Here is a 22,794-nt window from a genome sequence, read left to right on the forward strand (position 1 = left end):
TCAAAACAGTTGGGAGTTAACAGGCTGATCATTAGGGATAAATAAAATGAAGTCTAGTTAAACTACACAGATAGCAAACAGTAAAGTGTATACCATACGTGCTACCCACTGGGGTAGCAACGGGATCATTCTCAGAAGCTAAAAGATATGGAGTAATACATTCTGCTCTCATTCTGAGGACGCAGATGTGGCTGAGGACGCCTCAGCCACATCTGCTAAACGGTAGCTGCTAGCTGCAGGTGTCATCTTCAACCACAGATTTCAATAAACAGAAGGTGTTATTTTTAACCACAGCCTTCGCCAGTACATAGCAACAAGCATCGAAAGTACACTTCCTCATTTGTCACGTTTAGCTATAGGTTTCAACAATACAATATAACTCTCAAATGCAACAATTTAAACAAAGCACTCAAATGACCCTTCAGTTTGTGGAGTAAAGAAGTCAAACTTTTCTTTTCCTTTCTTTTTCTTTCCTTGTTTGGTGACAATGTTTAATTGAACTGTTAAAGTAAAGGGAAATTTGAGTGTGCATCATTTTGGATTTGAATTACAGAAATGGGTCTCAAACAGAACGTAATGGTAGGCCGGCTGATTGTTGGAGTTTTCCCATTGGCTGTTGGTCTTTCAAAATGAATTGGCACAAACAGTTTCTGTTATGTTATTAGGGGCCTTTTACAAGTAGTGTTGTGTGGAATTTTTTTGTCTTTGTTTAGTGATACTAAGTTTAGGATTGTTAATTCTGTACCCAAAACCATCCTTTGTACAAATCTTTCCACATTCTTTCAGGTTGTAAAACTCTACCCGGACGTGTTTTAAGAAAATAAGGATTAGACCTCGTGGTCATTTAGAACAGATGTCCCCCAGAGTGAACGGGCATCTGTAACTGCTGATCTGGAAATACCTTAGATGTCCTGGGAGTGAACCCCATTTGATTGTCCTGAGTGTTTACAGTAGATGTGATCAGAAGACATCCTTTATTGTCCCTCAGGCTGGGAAAGGTATTTATGGCATACTGATGACAGGTATAAACAGTCACACTACAGAACACTTTTCAGACAACACTACAGAACACACTGTGAACTGAATGTCTTGTCTCCATGCTGCATGAAATTAAAGACTCAATTCACAACACCCGGTCTGATTTTTCCCACTGCAGGACTAGACCCGCACATTGTTTTCACACTTGCCAAGTTAGTACCTTTGTTACTAGGTTTACCGGCCTTTAAAAGGCCTTCAGTTACCTTTTTTTTTCGGGAACATTATGTACAACTACAATCTAGCAGCTACATTCAAGCAACTTTTTGCACAAACTGTGGCTACTTTCTGTTAAAGACAGTCACCATTATTACCCCACAAGGGTGAGGCAAGGCTTTCATTCTGCAGGCACACCTGTGTTGGGTCCCATTCAGTTGATCCCAGGGCAGCTGACATAAACATGAATGAGCTTCTAACTAGCTTCTAAAAGTGATCATTTTGCAAGTAAATAAGACTGAAATCACAGCATGTCTTAAACTTATGTGTGTGGAGATTTTGTCAGACGATGTCAAGGTTATAAAATCAGGATTTTAAGGACTTTATGTTAAGAACAGCAGCTTAGAAGTGGCTTGGAAGGGACTGCAGGTTAATGTGTAGTCTTGACATGTTTGTGTCCATCTGATGAATGTAAGGGCAACGGCTTTGGTTTGGTCTCCACTTTCTTCACTAGCAAGTTACCAGTTTTGCCCGTCTGTTGTTCGGTGGTCAGGTAGTGTGCAGTGGATGTATGAGAGCTGGAAACACTAAAGCCAGACCATACAATACGTAAAATACGTAAAACAAGGAGCTAAAAGAGGCTAAAAGGCTCAGTGGGTTAAAAATCCTTAGCACTTTGAACTCTGTCACATTACACAGTCATTTTATTCAACACTAATATCAAAAATATTTCAATGCAAGTTTGAGGCAATAGGCAAGTAAAGCTCTGACAGAAACATCATGGTCATGGTTAGATAAAATAGTCACTGTCATTTACAAATAACGGATAACACTTGATGTTGTGTAGAGGGGAAAAGCCTGTACACCTCAACCTCCATCTTACCTCACTCCTGCCTACTTTGAAATTCACTGTGCATTGCCACTGCATATAATGTAATCACTGCATCACATGCATTACTTTTCACTAAAAATGTACTTTCTGAGGCAGAGCGGTTACACAGGAACGTTATTCATCGGAGGCTGTTTGGTACTTTGGAAAATTTTTGGTGAATTAACATTAAAATTTATACATTTACAAATGGTTGTGAATTTAGACAGATGGATAGAATAATAATGAGAACTGGGTGTACAGCTCTGTTGTTCTCCAGTGTTTCCAGACATTGCAAGAGATTCTAAGACACGATAAACACAGTTTTAGAAACAGAACAAGCTGGGAAACCTGCCTCTCTCCATTTGTCAAATGTCTAAACAGAGACGTTGAGTGGTACTTGTAGATGTAAACATGATTGATTATAATTCACTGATATTGTTTGAGATGCCAGAAGCTTTTAAATTTCATTACTTTATTGCCAACCAATGACTTGACTTGACTTTTAACTTCTTTGGCAGTGTTTTTTAAGTGTTCAGCGGAGTCTTCCTGTAAACAAATAAGTTATGTTCTCTTGTTTTCCACCAAAATACACTGTCTTCTTGAAGTCTAACAAATATGTTGAATGCATTTCCTTCTTCTAAAAATATTTGAAAAGAAGATTTTTAAAACTTTTTGAAACGTCTAATATTTATGTCCATATTAACATGACTTAGCAGTATTCTTGCACTTTTTACTGGCATGTTGTTACCTTTCCTGGGCCTTGTTTCTGTCACCAGCTCTCAGTGTGAACAGATTAAAACCATCAGCAGTAATGTGTATTGCACAAGAGGTGTGCCTGTTCATATGCATTTACATTCTTGTGTGCATGCTAGTATAGAGCACAAGATAGAAACAACCTGTTCTTAGTGCCAGTAACTGGTCACAAACTCCACTGGGAAACTTTAATAGTCCAAACAGCTGACAGTTGTGGAATTAATTAAAAGGTTTTGCCTTATACAAAGGTGAAGACAATAGACAGCACAATGGAGTTTGTCCACAGGCAGGTCAAGTGCAAAATATAAGTAAGTGAGCGAATGTTAGTTATGAAGAAATAAATTCAGGATAAAGTAAACTGGGATAAAACAAGCCAGGAATAACTTTGACTCTGGTGAAGTGTGATTACCATGGTAACATGGTGCCACTGATGTGGAGACAGCAGTAGTCATAGTAACATAAGTAAATGTCAAGCCCCAAAGAACAGCTGTGGGCTGAGGCAATTTTCGGCTTTGTGGCCACCGTTGGACCTGCAGGTCATGTGACACCCAAAAAAATACTTCCCCGTGCATATACATCATTTCAAAAGGCAGTAAAACCATAAATACATGTTCTGAGCATCACAAACACTCCAGCTTCAGCCTTTGTTTTTTTTGTGTTATAAGAAGTGGAACCATTCAGTCCAATGAACATTAAAGTGTTGAGGAATCGTGTCAGTGTTTTGATGTGCAGTTCATGTCTGTGGGGATTCAGAGGGAAGTTGCAAACGAAGGCCTTAGGAAGCCTGAAAAACTTTTTTTTTGCAGCATGTGCCAGATGAACAACTTTCACTGAAATGAGTGGAGCACCAGGTCTGTTAATAGCATCCGTGCAGCTAGTATGGCTATATGGGGCCAGGGTTCCAGAGTGTGGGGGTGACAGATGCTGGGGACTCTGGAACACAGTGGTTACTATGGTTACCGGCAGTCAGGATACAGCAGTTAGTGTTGTAGAACACGTTAGTGAATGTGTCTCAACAGGTTTGTCACTGACATCATCATCAAATCCCTGATTTGATTGGCTGCAGTGTCAGTCCTTCAGTGTCCTCTTTTTGTTTGGTCCTAGTATCAGCACCTGAGAGTCAGCTCCTCACCCTCCGGAGAGTCAAACTCGCTGGTGTCCATGCAGACCTCTTCCTCCTCTTTGGGTGAAGCAGGGGAGAGGATAAAGGTGGGAACATCATTACCACCTCTGCTGAGAGTCTCTCCTTCTCCTCCTCCTCCTCCTCCTCCTCCTCCATCCGTCTTCCAGTCTGCTCTGGCTCCCAGCTCTGGTCCTGGCTCTGCCCCAGTCTCGTCACAGGGGCCCTGCCCTGTCTCATCACTGAGACCCTGCACCGTCTCCATCTCACTCATCTCTGTCTCATTAACTGACAGCCTTGTCTCACTGTCCATCCCTGTTTCACCATCTAATTCAAATCTTGTCCCAGCAGCTACAGCCGAACCTGCCTCCATCTCCTTACCAGTCATTGTCTCTTGAGTCAAACCCACACCAGCCTCCCTACCTAAACTTAGATCTTTACCTCCACTCAGACCTTCCTTTCCTTCCAAACCCAGACCTGCCTCCATCTCCCCCCACATCTCTTTATCAACTTCAATACCTGAATCACCTCGCAAACTCAGTGCTGTCCCACCAAGAGGCACTATCTGTCCACCTATCCCTGTCTCCAGACACTGTCTTGTCTGTGGTTGCTGGTCTCCAGTCAGTGCTGCGGCTTCCTTAGCTTGTCTGATGCAGTTGATCCATTGCTGTTTGTTGAAGGCGTCGCTGGCCTGGAAGTAGTGGCTCTGCAGCTGACCTCCAGTGCGGTACGAAACCCGGAAGAAGTTCTTTGCTGTAAGATGGAGAGAGACAGCAGGAGACATGGGAGGTTAATATGGTGAGACTTCAGACCAGATTTTAAAACTGTATTTTGTAATTTCAGGTTCTGATGTTGAATTCTATCAAACTGAGGCTGTACTCCACTTTCATCCAGAGAGTTTATTCAAGGTATGGCCTGACTGATAGTAAATTGATAAGTGGAACATTTCATGGTGTAAAACTAATCTTGTCAGTGGAACAGGAATGCTTCTGTATTTGCTGCAGCCGTGGTGTTTTTTTAGTACTAACTCCGCTCGTTGTTGCTGAAGGCCCCTCTGATGGACCCGCCCACTCTCATCTCTCCATCCGATAGGTCCTCCAGGTCCAGCTGCCGGATGGGAATTGGCTGGCGGCACAGCTGGTAGCTCACCTGCTGGTCGTTCAGCGAGACGGACCTGGTGATGACCAGGACGTCTTGGAACAGAAAGACGTGAAGCTTCTGGAAAAAGGGCAAGAGAGCAGGCGTTCATTTTTCTTCGCTTGATGATTACCAGCTGATTTTTTTTTCCACACGAAATGTTTGGATCCTGTTTGCCAGTCATTCTGGTCATAAAATAGATTAAATAATTAAAGTATAAATTACTTAATCACAACTACAGAGGTTTATCACATTACAAAGCATCAAAACACATGACGTAAGGGTAGGAGAGAGAAAAAGTGAAATTCCATATGATCTTTTTTACTTTTCTCATTTCTTCACATTTAATTCAGTAAAATGCTATTAAACAAAACAACGAAGAAAAACTATTGAATAAGTCCAATGTATAGTCAATATTTAATCTTTGTTGTCCTCAAATTGCAAATAAATCCACTTTATACTTTTAGCGAAGCAAGGTATAAAGTTTTTTTTTACATCCTGATCTAATCCTCTAATGTATGCGAGCAGCTGTCCGTCACAGGAGGGCGATACTGAGTCAAAACACAACAAACTTTGCTGTTCTCAGAGCAGCCTTCACACAATCCAAACCACAGTACTACACCTCTGGATCAAGGGACTTTATAAATAATGAGTTTAACAGGAGGAATGTGTCACGTCCAGAAGAGAGAAAGCAGAAAATGTACAGATAAAACGGGGGTTTATAAAATTGTCGAAATGTACTGACGAGTCCTCTGTTGTTCTTCAGTCCTCCATGGCAGCTGAGGGTCCTGGACCGGTCAATGAGTTCGTCCCTCTGTCCGTCCTCAGCGTACAAAAGACGGTCCTTGTAATACTGACACTCTGACTCCCCCGTCCGCCTGTTGATGTCCGCCACCACGTTCTGAACCATCAGCATCTGTGGAGCCAACAGACAAAATCTAACCCCATCCGGACACATTTGACCTCATCTGATCTGAACCTAATCAGTGTGCGATCCACTGAATGAACCCTCTCCCACAGCGGACTGATTCCTGCTGAACACTTCCTTTGCTCTCTGTTTCACCAGAACCAACAACAACCTGCTGCTGATGCAGCTCATGTCATGACAAAAAAAAAGGTGTGATAAAGGTGTACAGTATCTGAGCGTGGGTTTTCCTCACCGCCTCGTCCAGGTGCTGCCGGTCCGGATGGTCATTGGGTGTGTGCTTCAGGATCTCCCTGAGCAGCAGTGGGTATTTCACCAGTCGACTGCGGGGAATGTCCAGGAAGTTCCACAGGTCCAACTTCCTGCTGAAGGGCGACTGGAGACAGCGCTGCAAGAAGTCCTGGACACGCCGATCCTGCTTCTTCTGGTCCAACAAGGCCTTGGCCTTCACCTGGTTACTGCAGTATGGAGTGTAGGAGGAGAGACAGGGCAGCTGCAGAGACACAGAGACAGAGTTAATGCAGAATGTAGGAGACGAGGAAAGATGTGGAAAAATGAGTCTTTGATGGCTGAAGCTGGTACTAAACAATCTGAATCATGCAGACTGAGATTAGACACTCAGTGTGTTTTATCATGTGAAGAAAAGCACTCGCTCACCCAGTCAGTCAGGATGTGTCCCACGTGTTCTGTGGACCCGTCAGGTTTTCTGACGTCTCTGAGGCGACTCAGCAGGTCTGAGGAGAGACAGGCAGTTTTGAAATTATGAAAAAATGGGAAGACATCAGGACCCAGAGCAGCATGGGCACAACGAAGAACAAACAATGACAACGCTAATTTTTTTTCGGGTGGCATCAAGTGCTCAGACAGGCAGGCTGATCTCTAATGTGAAGGCGGAAGTGTTTTGACTATGCAAGGGGACAATGGTTTTTATAGACTGATCTAAGAAGCTTGATCTCCTTAACAAGGTTAATAATTGGCTCTTTCACAATGTTTATTTAACTGATGACTTTTATTTTCTTTATTCATATCAGATGAAGATTTAGATTATATTTTTTTTTTACAGTGCTGTTAGAAGTTGAACCCTGACATAGATTCGATCAGATTAATGAAAATCAGACATTATCTGAAAGGGGCTTTACACACTTCAGGTCTGGACCCAGAACTCAGCCGGAAGCTGCCATATATTTGAAACTTTAGAGTCCGATCCACCTGTGACCACTGATGGAGCACATGAGTGAGGCGTCATACCTTCATGCAGCGGTATCAGTGAGTCCAGAGTACCAAAAATCTGGTTCAGTTCCTGCTCAGTCATGATTGATAGTTTCAGCATCGGGTCGCGGTAGGCCTGTGGTACATAAGAAACCACACACATATGAGCGTGCTCAGAAAATACCCATACTGTAGAATAAATGTAGGAGAAAATTTAGCTCCTGGTGGAAAAATAAAGGTTTCTTTACCTTCTTAGCCAACTTCAGATCCTCCACCAAGTCCTGCTCACCCTGAGCCAACTCAAATATAGCCTGCAGGGAGAGAGAGTAGATTGTTTTAGAAATTAGCTTAGATTATCTGTCTGAGTTAAGAGGTGGACAAGATTAGAGTGAGATGGGTTTTGATGACGTTGAAAGAATAGAGAATTTGCTGTAGTGTTTGTTTGCACAAAATCAAAAGGAAGATAAAATACCAAAAATCAGATTTCATTATCACATTACACTCCAAAAAATCTAAAAAATTTTCAAGAATTGACCTTGACTGGTAGTTTCTTGGACCCCAATTAGATTCTTATTGGATTTTGGAGTTTTTGAAAATGTGGGTCAAAGTTGATAACAGCTGATAACTAGACCTAAATTTGCTGAACTAATCACTAAAGACAGAAGGCAGCATGATGAAATAAAGATGAATAAACAGAAAAACCTGAGGTTTATTGATCTGGAAATCACTGATAATGTTAGACTTAGGATTGGGATCAAATATAGTTTTTGTAGTGTATTTTGGACAGCTGGCTGTAATGTATTTATAGAGATGCAGCAGCATTGTGTTTTATCACCTCTTGTCGTTTTATCTCTTTCGGGCTCAGAGGTTGCGTTGCCCCCAGTCGCACGTCGAACGTCTCGCTCCACAGTTTGGAGTCCCGGCGCTTGGCGGCCGTGGCTGTTGCTGTGGATCCCCTCGTCCCGGTCATGGTGGAGGAGGAGGAGGAAGAGGAGGATGGGGGGTTGGAGACAGTGGCTGAGATAACTCGCGTCTTCATCGTCGAGGAGGCAGAGGGAGGAGGAGGAGGAGCAGCTCTCTCCGTCTGACTCTCATTACGAAAACTGATGGTGCGCTGCGGAGACAGACATAAAATATCAGTATTTATTTTTGGATTTGTATTTTTTTTTTCTTTTTACTGTTTGTTGTGTCATAAAATTGCATCTGAAGCAGATCAGTGGTGGACTCAGGTTGGCCCCATCAGCAGAGAACAGCAATACATTTTGATAAAAAGGCTACATCCCTAATTAAGATGAACATTTTATCAGGTGATTCAGGATACAAACAAAAGTCTATTTTAAAAATGTACTTTACAAACATGTATTTTACAAACATCTCTGTAATAAAATAAATGGAATTGGTAATGTTTATTTGCTTGATTGTTTACTGAATGCTGACTATGATTCTTAAGATAGATTTCAGCAAGAAAAATCACCAGTCACCGAGCTTAAAAACCTGACACTGGAAAACACAATGACAAAAACAGCTCTGGATCCAGCACCACTTTGCAACTTAATTGACAAAAGAGAAGAACAGGTAGAGGCATCTGATCAGTGGCTCACCTGCAGCGTCTGACCAATCCTCTTCAGCGGGGCGGTCTTGACAGGCGGCAGCAGGCTGGCCAGAGACGTCACCCTGGATACTGGTTTACTGCGCTTGGTGCTGGGCTCCTATGGGAGGGAACAGAGTTCACATTATCACACAAAAGGTCCTAATGATGACAAAATGAATGCTGTCATTCTAATATTTTGTTTTTGTATATTCTGGGAACTGATGAACACACTTTATTGAGGCCTTCATGCTTCTAACTTGAACACTTCTGACTTTAAAAAACACCAATACTAAATATAAAAATAGTTTTAAAAACAGTTTATACTGATATTATATTTAACTTTACATTGAGTTTTTGTCTGGTCAATTAATTATACAACAAAATCATACAATTAACTGATTATAAAAACTATTGCTGATAGATTTTCTGCCAATGGACTCAACAATTAATTAATTAATTAATGAAATGAACGCTGAACACTGATGTCTAGTCTGAAGTTTTTAAATAGCTAAAGATGTTCTAGTGGTTTGCGGGAAAGCTGAGTCTGTGTTGATACACTGGGTGTTTAACAATAGTGTGATTCAAAGTCTTTCCCTCTCTGCCAGAGTCTCCCTCCCTCCCTCCCTCCCTCCCTCCCTCTCTCTTTCTCTCCCTCTCTCTAACTCACACACACACACACAAGTTTACGCAACTATCCTTGTTAGGACATTGTATGAGCTCCCATCTATTGTGGACACCCTAACCTTAACCTTAAGCAGCACACACACACAAACGCACACATATTGATTTATTATGCCTGGTGCCATTTTCACCCACAGAGACAGACCCTGATGTTAGGGAGGCCTGATATCTGTGTGTGTGTGTGAGCGCGTGTGTCTTTCTATGGCTCTGTGGGCAAGTTCTGGTTTGAAACCATCGTTGTGAGGACATTCTGGCCGGTCCTCGCGACTTGTGTGTCTGTCTGTGTTTGTATATCTTCAGTCTGCCCTGCAGCCCACGGTCAGCTGACCTACTGGAATACACGAACCATCAAACTTTGTTTCCATCAGCGCTCACAGTCAGGAACCAGTCGACCAAAAACAAATCGATCTCTGACAGGACAGTTTCTTTTTTTTTTTTGTCCTCAATTGCTTCAGAGACAGAGAAAGAGTTTAACTCTCTGCTTCAAGTTCTTGTCCTAAATCTGACAACAGATTTTCCACAGATTTAAATGAAATCATAGGAGTTCAAAGGAGTTTAAAGGAGAAGCTCAGTAGTATCTAAACCTGCTGATACAGGCCTGATAAAGCCTCTAAAATATAAAATGTGAACACCAGTTAAACTATATGTAGTTAAAGTCAGTGTGTTTTCTGTCATTTAGCAGATGTGTCTGTTGTCATAGGACTTTGTGGTTCAGTGAGAATAATACATAATCTGTTTATTTGCTCTACACTTGTGAACTTTCCATTGGACATGTTGTAATGGGTTTCTGTGTGTGACGGCGCTTCAGCTGATTCAATCTGACAAAGATCAATTCAGTGCAGTTGGTCAACGACTGATTATCTAATTACAGCAGATTTACAGCGGACTGCCTAACTCTCCGTGCTCGTTCTCGTGGCCATTTTTCTGTCCCTATAACCCCCCCCCCCCCCACCCCCATGACCGGCTCTGTTGATTTTCCAACCAATGAGCATAAGACTAGACCTTTTTAAATTCCGCCAGCAACCGACAGATCCAGTACCAGGCGAGAGAAGAGGCATTAGAGGAAAGGTTTTAACCTGAACAAAGGACAGTGTGTGACTGATGGATGAAGCGAGTGAAGAGTGGAGCTGAGAAGACGGCTGAAGACAAAGGGAAACATGGACAATCTAAGAACGAAAAACAGTTTCAGTTTCTTTTACATATCTAAGTATGACGCCTGAGCAGAATCAGTTTTTACTGTCAAGCAAACTTCTGTAAAAAAAACAACAAGAGAATATTATGGAAGAACTCACTTATTGCCATTATAGTCCTTAGTAGTGGTAATGGAAGATATTACCACACAGCAATGTTTAGATTAGATATTAAATCAGATTGAATCCAATTTGATTAAATCAAATCAGATCAGAAAATCAGATTAAGATATTTTAAATTACATCAAATCAGACATGAGACAAATAACTTATCAAGTCACACCAATATGAATAAAGTGTTAAGTAACTATTACCACTTGTGTGACAAGTAGTAATAGTTAAGTCTAAATATTACGCACATTTTACCAGTTAATCCCCGAACTAAAATAACTGGGGTATTTCCTCTGTCTTACCTCCACCTGTTTCCCCATGTTGATGTTCTCTTTGCTGAACTCAACAGAGCATCCAGACTTAAACTGCAGTACCAGCAGGCGGAGGGGGCTCTGCCCCGCCACCATACTGCTCACACCAAAGCCCAGCACAGGATCTGGACCTTTCCAAGTACAGAGAAAGCACCCAGAAATGTTTTTAATCTGGTCCAGGAAGAGATTGGTGCTGGTAAAGCATCCAGGTGTGAATGTTCAGACAAGGTTGGCAAGGAGTCAGGAAATAGTCTGATACAAAGAACTAAACTCCAGTAGATGGTCTAGAAGGTATCTGGTATAGTTTGGCGCATCCAGGTGGAGTTAGGACATCAAATTTCTCCAAGTGTCTGGAGAAAATGTAAGGTGCCAAGAGAAAGTGTGATACTGACAGAGCAAGTACCAGTGAGTTCAGAAGGTGTGTGGTACCGTGTCCAAACTGGGGTTAGTGTTTGTCAGAAATATTAGTCATACTAATAAAGAATCTACAAAGAATTCAAGGGTCAGTTTCTGGTTCTGTGTTCAGAAAGCGGCTGGTATCGATGGATGGTCCAGAAAGAATTCAGTAACTTCAGAGTGTCCAAACAATGATAGCAGAGAAAGAAGGTTCTGATAAAGCATCCACTGAGCTCCTGATACCAGCAGAAAGCTCAGTGTGTCCAAACGATCTGGTTCTTTAAGAGCACAGAGAGAAAGAGTTTGGTACCAGAAGTTAAGTCAGACTGAAGAAAAGATGAATACCAGTTAAGAGTCTTGATCAAGCAAAGTTTCCTGACAACCTGGCTCTGGCAGTGTCCTGAAAACGCCTGGTGCTGATGTGGATTGACAGGAGCAGAGGGTATGGATCCGGATCAGGACCAGCACCAAAGAGCAGATCTGTCAGACAGTTCTTTTGGTTCTTCAGGTCAGGCTCTGGCGCCAGAAGAGCTCAGATGAGAGAGTCCAGTAAAAGCCTTGGTCCTAGCACAGTTCAGAGGGATCTGAAGTTTAGACCATCTGGATCTTGGATCTCAGGTTCATTTATTCCTCTGTTTTCTGCCTGGCGTCTCTTTTAAATCACTGTTGAAGCTTTCTCACTCTGAGTGATGGTCGTCGTCCCGACTCTCCCTGTTTTTAAACTCACAGCTTGCTGATGCTTTCTCTCTCTCTCTTTCCCTCTGACTCACTTATTCACTCGCTCGCTCACCCACTCACTCACTTTACTTCCTTCCTCTCTTTCTGCCTTTCCCCCCACCTTATTTTTTTATTGTTTTGTCTGTCACTTTTTTCTTCCATCAGTGATTTGTGTATTCTGAGTTTTAAGCAGTAAGATTTATGCGGTTTGTATTTTTTTTTGCGTGTTGTTAAATAAGCCCATGGAAAAACTGAGACCCACAAAGCATTGATCTTTCTAACAAGTTTGCAAGCGTTAAATTGGGATTTGTGATGAGGGGGGAGACCTTGTCCAATAAGGTCGGAGTGGGGTGGTTTTGGTGGGGTGGTTTCCACAGACCACACTGTCAGCTGTTTTCATAGGAACTATTTCTTCAGTAGAAAGTATTTCCAGTGAAACCTGTAAACACTGTCAGCTGTGGATACGGATTGTCCACAGTAACAACAGCATCGTCTCTGCATAGAGATGATGCTGTTGAAGTTTTCAAATCTCATTTTTGAAGGTATGCCACAAACTAAACTCCATTTATCGCCACTGTGCTACACTATGCAGAAATTTCAAATTCAATCTAACCATCTGAATGGCCAGATACCACTTGGCATTTTCTTCTTTATCGTTTCATTTTAGCCATTTATTTTTTATGTGTTCGGAATTTGGGTGAAGCAGCCCTTTAAACCCACAGTGCACCGTGCACTCTTCAGAACAGTGATACCACAGTCCACATATACATATAATAATTAACGAAGTTACCACTGCTGCGCTACCTCTCACTTTGGAGACACATGTATGGACTCTGCTGCTGCTGTGTGATGGTTACAGATATTTAATACAATCAAAGAAAGAAGCCTACACTTTACATTTGTTTGGTCATCGTCAGACAGCATCTGAGAGAAAATGTTTCAAGCCAAAAGGTTGAGATTAAACAACATGAAGAAGACGGAACTGAGCTCCAGTGGGCTTCAATTGTGTTTATATCCAAAGCCTGATATAAGTTATTCCTCTGTGCCACAGAGCCCCATTGTTGTATAAAAAAACAATTAAAAACACACTGGTGAGCCGCACAGTTGCACTGGGAGGCTTGTTCCTTCACTACCATGGACACACACATTGCAGTTTAGTTTGTCTCAATCACACACACACACACACACACACACACCGTCCTGCTGCTGGAAATACTCACTACAGAAAAAAAAAATGCTGCTGAAAATAGTCCCCAGCAAATGCACAATTTCCTCCTGTTTGGGTAAAGTTTGCTAAAAACTCCTGTGCCCAACTGTTTTAGGAAATTACTGAGCCTTTAAAAAGAAAATTAACAATACATTTTGTGAGCCAGTTTTTAAATATTTACAAAAAACAGGCTTTGGGTTCAGTGCCACAGACAAGTAGAAGTCGGTGGGTGTTAGTGGTTAGGTTCATCAGGTAAAAGTTCATAACAGCTTTTCTGTGGTGTAGTTGGTCCAGCTGATATTAATGCATCAAATTTAAATCTCATCAAATGATTTACAACAAAAATGAATGAAATGTAAAGAGGATATGAACAAAGCATCAAAATAAGTGCATCAAAATTACACAACACACAATATAATGACCTTTACTAGTACTGGAGCTTCTACTGGAGCTACTGGTGGTGCAGGTTCAACATCAATCAATGTCAATCTGAGCTGTAATTACTAAAGAGAGAGAGAGGGAGAGGAGCCTGCAGGCAGGCAAAGCTCTGTCCCGGTTTTCCAGTAGTTTTCAAGTCAATTACTGTGTGTGTTTGTGGTGTACTCTTGTACTCTTGTCCAATCAACAGTTCAAACTGCAAAAATATTCAGTTTCTGATCACGTAAGACAAAGTAAAGCAGCAAAATCCTCACATTTAAGAAGCTGTAACCATTAAGTCGTTTGCATTTTTGGTTAAAAATGACTCAAATAATTGGGGTTTTTGACTGATGGTTGGACAACAAAACACACATGAAGGCATCACTGGGAAATTATAACGAATTAATTGATGATTAAAATAACAATTAGTTGCAGCCATAAGTGGTCATGATTGAGGGTAAGTCTCCAGAGAATGAACGTAAGCCAATGTAATGTCCTTTAAGTTACGAAAAGAAAAAATGAAAAACAGCCAAAATGAAGAAAGAGACTAAAACAGACACAAATACACACACACACACACACACACACACACACACATTCTGGATCATTTGTAGTTAACAAAGCATCATGACCACATTGATGATTATGTTATTTTCAGAAATGTTTCCATGGTTTCCTTTGAGCCATGAGTCAAAGCGCTGACCTCTGACCTGACTGGACACAAAAGTCATGTATAGCTGACAATAGTTGCCCCTCTGACTCAGCTCCATTGTCTAGAAGTGGGACGGTGGGTCGTGGACGCCCAGAGACAAGACTCAACTACTGCTTCAAGAACAGACTGAACCGCCTCTACAGACACAGAAGAACCTGCATCAGTTCATCTGGACAGCGACACAGTGACTGTGTGTCCGTGCATTAGAATAAGTCTTTAAATTCAACAGAGGTGTTATACAGCAGCTCAGAGAGCTCAACACACCGCAACTTAAAACACTCACAAATAGACAAAACATCAGCAGACTAAGAAAACATCTTCGCCAACGAACACATGCACAGAATTCAGAAAAAAACTGCTGAAAGGTGAAAAACACAACCACATATAGACATGAGCGTCAAATACACAAAACCACAGCCAACCCCAAATTGATTTACTGGTGAGTCCAGATGCACCTACTGCCTCAGCTGAAAGTGATGCTGATTACAAAAGGGTTTTTTTCTCATTTTATTGACAAGGTGGCATCGATATGAACCTCTATTACCCCAAGTGCCACCACATCAGGACAGTCTGAGGGACCCTGTCTGATCTCTTAGAAATGGTATCACATGTGAGAGTGTCCTCCAGCCCTCTGGATGTAATGCCAACCAGGTTTTTATTCATTGTTATCAAAATAATTGGGCACTGTTTACTTTCTGATTTTAACAGTTCATTGTCGTCTGGTTCCTGATTACTTTAAAACCACCTGTGTGCAACCACTTTAAAAAAAAACCTGTCCTGGATCCAGCCCTCCTGGAAAATTATAGCCCTATCTCCAAGCTTCCTTTTGTTGCTAAATTTTTTGAAAAAAAAAAAAAAATGTGTAGAAGCAGCTTCTTTCTGATTTGAAAAATAATTCCACTTTTGAAAAGTTTAAATCTGGCTTTCGTTAACATCACAGCACAGGCAATGGCCCTTTGAAGGTTACCAGTGATCTCCTCATGGCTTCTGAAGCTTCTGATGTATTGGAGGTAAATATGGTGTGCCTCAGGGGTCCATTGTAGGTACAATTACATTTTCCCTTTACATGCTACCCCGGGACACACCCTCCATAGTCATGGCGTTTCTCTTCATTGTTATGCTGATGACACAGACGTACCTCCCTGTTAGGCCCAATGACCCTGGGATGCTGAGTTTCCTACAGGACTGCCTGTGCAATGTCAAAAAGTGGACATCAAAAAAATGTCTCTGGTTTAACACCATTCTGCCATCTGCTGGTTCTCTGCTGGAACACGTCAAACCTGTTTCAAGAAATCTTGGTATTTTGTTTCCATCGTCTTAGAAATATTTTGGAAACACGATCTTTCTTTACTCTTAGAGGCACAGAGACCATTGCACATGATTTTATTACTTCACACCTTGATTATCACAACAGCCTTTTTACTTGTCTTGGCCAAACATCTATTGATCGACTACAGACTGTTCAGAACGCAGCTGCCAGGCTTCTAACAGAGAGGCAGACCACATCAGTCCTGTTTTAGCACTTTTACATTTACTCCCAGTTCTGACATCTTAAATCGCAGAACTGGTTCTTTTATCTTTTATCTTGTCTTTTTTCAGAACAAACACATCTTAGTCCCTTTTGTTTCCAAATAAAAGTGTCTTCCCACACAGTTTTCTAATCTTTGCACTCGGTTCACTAAACCAGATCAATAACTGTTGATCTACCATGTGACCTTCAAGAGCTCAGCAGATTTTAATTAACCCGTGAAAAAGTCGATATCCGCAGTGGTGCCAAACAGAAATCTCCACAGTGAATATGTTACATCTCTAAAATGACAGCAGGACTCCTTTAATCATTTGCTTTACATGTAGAGCAGAGACGTTAGTCCACAGATTGATCAGTCAAAAATGAATCAGAAATTATTTTGATAACTAATCAATAGCTTCAGTCATTTTTCAAGCAAAAAATGCCAAATGTTGTCCAGCTTCTACGTGAAGACTTGCTGCTTTTCTGTTTATATCTTTGTAAACTGAATATTTTTGTTATTTTTGGGCTTTGGAAAATGTGATGAGCTTTTCCAATGTTTTACAGACGGAACAATTTGTCACTTAATCCAGAAGTAATCAGATTAATCAATAATGAAAATAATCATTAGTTGCTCCCTGATTTATACCCTTTACACTTTAGAGATGCTCTATATTTCAACAATACATTATATATTAATACAATATTCATATAGGTCCTGTGAATGACATTTACATTTTTATGTGTATGAGTACTGAAAACCTTTTTAATTGCTGTAACTCATGTGGTGTTAGCCTCTAAGTATACTGAGTATATCTAAAGTACAAGCAAGAGGTAAAAGTATTTATAATGCAGATTTCAGAACACATAATCACATTTTCGCATTATAATTATTGATGCATTAATGTGTACATCACTTTCATGGTAAAGTTAATTCTAACTGCTACATATACTGCTGGCTAAATTTATAATATTACATTATAATTTATCTTTTTTATTATATTTTGTAAGTATCAGTGGATGTCAAATAAATGTGATGATATTAAAAGTATAATATTTCTTAAATAAATTTTTATAAATATTTTTTATTATAAATTAACCTATGATCTGATTTTTTTCATCTTCAAAGACAGTGTTGCTTCATAAGTGAATATTTTCATATAAAATATGATCCCCTGTCACAACCTTTGACCCTTGAATCAGATAAAATGGTCTCCAAGTCCTGGATTTTCAGTAAGAACACAATATGGCCGTATGTGAGTCAGTCAGGGAGTTACAGTAGAGAAACAATAGAGTGTCAGTTATTCCTGGTTCACTATCTGCCAGTGCTGGTTTGTAACAACATAAACCTGACGGTGTGTTTGGGTCTGTTTGTCACAGCAGAGCGAATCGAAAAGGGTGGACTTCCTGTGTTCGACTGAGCAGAGAGGGAAACGCCCGGGAAGGAACGGGCTGCTGGCAGACGGCTAAAAATACAGGAGGAGGGGTCCAACACGAGGACCGAGGGCCCCGAGGGTCCGAACGTACAATAATCCACAGTCAGAGCTGAACAAAGTACATGCACTCTGCGTTATAGTTTCCCTACATTTCAGAAGGGTTTTTTCATCCATTATTATTATAAATGTTATTTAAATACGAAACCAAAATCATAAATATAAAATTAAATATATTTACAATGTGCCCACATTTAGAACATTTTTTCCTGTTAGCCCATCATCTTCCTTTAAATTAGAAAACCAATTTGACACTAATGCACGAGACATAAAAATAGTGAATAAGTGACAATAAATGGCAAAAAAGATTAAAAAATTGTAAATATAAATAAAGTATAAAAATTAAAAATAAAAGATGAAAAAGATCAAACAACTACAATAACAAAGGGATACAAACGGCTGAAGAGACTTAAAATAACTACAGAAAGTGAAAAATGTCCACCACTGCAGTGTCTGTAGTCCTTTTGTGTCTCTCTCCAGGTATCTTGCTCCTTCAGAGGGGTGGGGGCCTTTTCACAAGTCTGTGCCCAAGGGCCCATTGTCTTATAACCTGTCCATGACTATAACCTGTCCATGATGGGAGGATTTATTTCAGGATTGTTCTAGACTGCATTAGTTTTAGTTGAGTATCTGTGTTTTGTTTTGGGGTTTTTTCTGTTATGTTTGAATTTTGAACCATCAGCTCTGTTCAGTCTCTTAGTTCTGTTATGTAGAAGCTATCAGTGGTTACTTATATACATTATATATTAGTGAGCCTCATTTTGTCAACCAAATGAAATTTAAGATTTATTTAGAAATAACATACAACTTGTCACTTTTTGCTTCTCATAACACTGAGAGCTCTGCAGCTCCTGCACCCAAGCTGCCTTTAGCCTTTGATTAGCTCACAGGTTTGGTTCTGTGGCTGCACACAGGCACCGACAATCATATCATGGCCTTGCTGCTCTGAACAATGTTTCACACTCAGCCACATCAGAGGACTTCGATTAGAGGAGGTGAACTTACGTTGATGTCCAGACTGCAGAGGCTGAGGGAGTCTGCATCTCTGCTTGCCTGCTTCCTCTTCTTCTGCAACACATGAAACACAGCAAACGTTATGTTAGATGAAGAGCAGGTGTCACAGCGTACACTGAGTGATGCTTTTAATTTCACTGTGTATCAAATGAGTCAAACGTAATGAGAAAGTTTACAGTTTACAGTAATAAACCCACTGATATTTAGCACCAAACCAGCAGCTCTACCAGCCAGCTACAACCAAATACAGTTCCTTTCCTATTCCTGGGTTGCAACTAATGTTTATTCTCATATTATATTAATTAATATTTAATATATTTTCTTTAATATTTTCTTGATTAATTGAATGTCTGTAAATTTTCATATAATAGTACAGACATGCTTATCATAATTTCACTGATGTCCTCAGCAATCCAAAATACTCAGTTCAGTATCACAGAAGACAAAGAAAGCCAGTAAAAATTCATCATTCATTTTAAATGTGAATTTAAAAATTACTGAAGCTACTGATTCATTATCAAAATAAGATGTACGATATTCTGTGATAAGAAAGTAAAGCTTACAAGTATTATCAGTAAAAGATTCTCTAGTGTTATCATTGTTTTCCCTCTGTTTAAAAAAACATTGTCTAGTTTTACAGATTTTCATATTTCCAGAAGGAAGAGAGGAGGAAGCAAAGTAGAAGAGAAAAGGGGGAAAGAAGTTCAAAAAACAAAAACAGCAAAAAAAGAAAAGAAAAAAGAAAAATTCAAAGAAAAGTTAGTGAGGCGTCATCAAACGATTAATAGGAGAGGAAGGAAGAAATAATCAGCGAACAACTTATAGACGCACTCATCGCTGATTTTGTTTGGGCCAGGTACCCCCTGTGGTAACCATGGCAACCAGGGTTTATCTGGCGGGAAGCTGCGCAGGTGCAGCCACACGAAAATGAAGAAAACAGTTCCCGTACACTTCCATGACGACAACAACAGGAAGAGATCACAAAAACACCTGATGAAGGCAGGTCAGTGAGGACAAACAGCTGTGAGAGGAGAGGAGACGAGGAGAGGAGGAGAGATGAGGAAGACAAGAGGTGATGAGGAGAGGAAAAGACGAGAGGAAAGGAGAGGAGGAAAAGAGAGGAGGAAGGAGAGAAGACAAGAAGAGGAGAGGAGGGGAGGAAAGAAAGGAGAAGAGAGGACAGGAGATAAGAAGAGGGGAGGACACAGGGAAGAGATGAGAAGAAAGAGGGAGGGAGAAAAAGGGGGAAAGAGGGGAGTGGACAAGAGGAGAGGAATAAAGGAAGAAAACAGGAGGTTCAAAGAGATGGTGAGGAGGTGATAGGAGAGGAGGAAGAGGAGAGGAGAGCAGAAGAGAAGAAGAGAGGAGAAAAGAGGAGAAGAAGAGGAGGAGGAGGAGGAGGAGGATGTTGCGATCAGTGTGGCAGAGTGCAACAATAGCAGGAAGTCTGCTGTTTATTCAGTATTGTGTTGAGACGTTGTTGTTGTCCGGATGTTATATAACCTGGCTGACTTTACCTTTAACTCCCCATCACCATGGAAACCAAAGAGGAGGAGGAGAAGGAGGAGGAGTCTGCTCCTCCAATCCATATAAGGTCTGTCCTCTAAAAATCACACCTACCTAAGATAGGGGACAAAATCCACAGCCTTCGTTCTGAGCCAAACTCCATTCAAATTATTCTGAACTTTAAGACTGATTTGTCTGAGTTACGCTGGGCAGACACTGTGCATTGTTTAATAATCTGGCACACTGAGTTAAATCATCTCATTTTAATTGGCCTTTCTGCACAAAGGCCACAACCTGGCCCTCAACTGGATCACTGCTCACACTGAACATAAGCATGGACAACAACTGCATCGTCAACCATGCTGACAATAAAAAGAACAAGAGAAAGGCAGACGCGGCATAATTCTGCTGAGAAGGGAAGAATAAAAAAAAGAAAAATATAGAGCGGACTCCAATCATATTAAGAAATCAAAGACAACAGATCACGCAGAAATTCAGCCTGATTCTTAAATTATTGTCACTAAAATCCGACTGAATCCATAAAGAATCTGCTCTGGAAAAATCAAGTGGGGATGTTGTACAGGACAGTGTTTACTTGCTAAGCCACAGAAAAAGGACAATAATGCAAACAAGGAATTTTGTACTAAAAAGGCGAAAACCTTTGGAAGATACTACTTTCAGAAAAACTTCGGGAATGCATGTTCGTACAGAAAACAGACGGCCTGTTGGCCCATTTCCAGTGCACCTGAGACGACGGTTCTGCAGGGTTTGTGTTCTCATGTGTGCGTCTGAGATCAAACTGTAATGTGTTCGCAGAAATTCAGAATCCTGATCCTGATGCTCGCTAAGGTTTAAATGAAGTTGTGTGAAACTCCGGAGACTCAAACTCACCCGATAGTAAATGAACAGACAGCAGCCCATCATCAGGACCAGATCTGCTTCTCACACACACTTCACGTGTTAATCAACTCTCTCTGCAAACATGTGCTGCTCCTCTTCCTCCAGGTCTCCTGTTTTTACCCCAAAGTCACATTAGCTCTCCTTCCTTTTCTCCTCCTCACATGCAAGTTGACATCTGCAGTCACTTCTCCTCCTTTCTCCTCCCTCTGTTGCCTGATTTCTCTCTCCTCCTTTGAATCGCCTCCTTCACAGTCACATTGCTGTTCTCCTCTTCCTCCTTTGCTCTTGTTTTGTTTCCTTTTCTCTTCCTCCTCCACCTGGTCTCCTCCAGTGCTACCTCCAGGAGCTTCTTCTTCTCCTCAGTCAAACTTTTAAAAGCTTCCTTTCTCGCCTCTTTTCTTACTTCTCCTCCTGTTTTCTACCTTCTTCTGTCCCCTCTCCTCCTCCGTCTCATCAGGTCACAGTCTGAGTTGGATCTACAGAGCCTCAGGAACAGGAACCCTTCACAATGTATGTGTGTGTCCACTCAGTTCCCACTGGACAAACAGGAAGTGACGGTCGTCGGGGGAAGCAGGCGTCTATAATTAGGAGCTACAGGAGACGCCACAACACCAGCGGTGGAGACACTGACTTTACAAAAATCAAAAGTAAAGACTTTTTTATAGTTTTCACCTTCATTCTTGGGATATTAATGGTTTTAGTTCCATAAACAGCCTGACAGAATGACAGAAAAAAAATGAAATCAGTGTTTGCTGTGACCACACATGGCCTTTAACACAGCACCTGTTCTCTTTGCTACACCTGATCACAGGTAGGTTGTTCTGAGCATCTTGGAGAACTTGCCTCAGTTCGTCTGTGGATTCAGTCCGTCTCAGTGTCTCTGTCTCTTCATGTGATCCCAGACTGACTGCATGCATGATGATGAGATCAGGGCTCTGAGGGGACCAGACCATCTGCAGCAGGACTCCTTGTCCTTCTTGCCTCTGAGGATAGTTCTTCATGACTTTGTGTGTTTGAGCTTGTCTTTGGTTGCAGAATGAAGCTGGGACTGATCAGACGCTTCCCTGATATTACTGTGTGATGGACGAAGAATCTAAACATCTAAAGTGCCTAAAACTTTTGCACAGTGCTGTATAAGTGAAATCTGTATGTGAGGGTGGCAGAGAAACCCGGTATACAACAATGAGTTGTGGCAGTCTGAAGCAAATCCCAATTCTGTTTTGACAAAATTAGAGTCTTGTTCAGAAACTTCACAGTAAAAAATGCACACTGGGCCAACCAGAAAAAGAAAAGTAAGAAAAAAAATAGTAACTCACTTTTCAAGAAGAATCAAAATATTACACAACAAAAGAATTCACTCTAAACTGCCTTTCTGGCTATACCCTTAGAGTTCGGGCCCAAGGCAGGAGCTACAACCTGGAGCTACAACCTGGAGCTACAACCTGGAGCTACAACCTGGAGCTACAACCTGGAGCTACAACCTGGAGCTACAACCTGGAGCTACAACCTGGAGCTACAACCTGGAGCTACAACCTGGAGCTGTGCTTCTCTTCTCTGGCCCCTGGTCACCACAGCCTCCTCACTTTTATACTGGTGGACTGCACCTTCTCAAGAAATCAATATCAATGATCTCTTCCAGCACACTTACAAAAACAACAATATCAAATAACATACTATCAAATAGAAGTTCACTTAAACTTCCTTTAAAAACAACAATTTCTTTTTAAACAACAGATATTTATTCTGGTCATTTCACCACAAAAGACAAAACACCCCTCCCACTCTATCACACTTGGTTTCTTCCCCTGTGAACCCCCCTATTTAACCAAATGGAC

At 41.1% G+C, this 22,794-nt stretch overlaps 1 protein-coding gene across 6 annotated transcripts in view; it reads right to left on the reverse strand.

Annotated features, from left to right (window-relative positions):
* Positions 1-1,877: 1,877 nt before the first annotated feature.
* arhgef3 (Rho guanine nucleotide exchange factor (GEF) 3) overlaps positions 1,878-22,794 on the reverse strand; it is a 29,998-nt gene continuing 9,081 nt past the window's right edge. The window contains exons 3-13 of one of the 6 annotated variants that reach the window (XR_005893843.1): positions 18,545-18,607; positions 8,808-8,915; positions 8,042-8,320; positions 7,455-7,517; positions 7,246-7,342; positions 6,655-6,731; positions 6,233-6,490; positions 5,818-5,988; positions 4,964-5,153; positions 3,609-4,688; positions 1,878-3,554 (exon numbers count right to left, since the gene is read on the reverse strand). Coding sequence is in view for 5 of the 6 variants with exons in the window: in XM_041033478.1 (XP_040889412.1) it covers positions 3,922-4,688; positions 4,964-5,153; positions 5,818-5,988; positions 6,233-6,490; positions 6,655-6,731; positions 7,246-7,342; positions 7,455-7,517; positions 8,042-8,320; positions 8,808-8,915; positions 18,545-18,607; positions 20,951-20,983 (2,106 nt within the window). In the remaining variant the exon portion in view is untranslated. Of the gene's footprint in view, positions 4,689-4,963; positions 5,154-5,817; positions 5,989-6,232; positions 6,491-6,654; positions 6,732-7,245; positions 7,343-7,454; positions 7,518-8,041; positions 8,321-8,807; positions 8,916-11,831; positions 12,119-18,544; positions 18,608-20,950; positions 21,382-22,794 lie in introns of those variants that run through there. The other 5 variants (XM_041033479.1, XM_041033478.1, XM_041033477.1 and 2 more) reach the window with 5 other exon arrangements.

This window comes from Toxotes jaculatrix, chromosome 3, assembly GCF_017976425.1.
Source record: "Toxotes jaculatrix isolate fToxJac2 chromosome 3, fToxJac2.pri, whole genome shotgun sequence".
Classification (NCBI taxonomy): Eukaryota; Metazoa; Chordata; class Actinopteri; family Toxotidae; genus Toxotes; species Toxotes jaculatrix.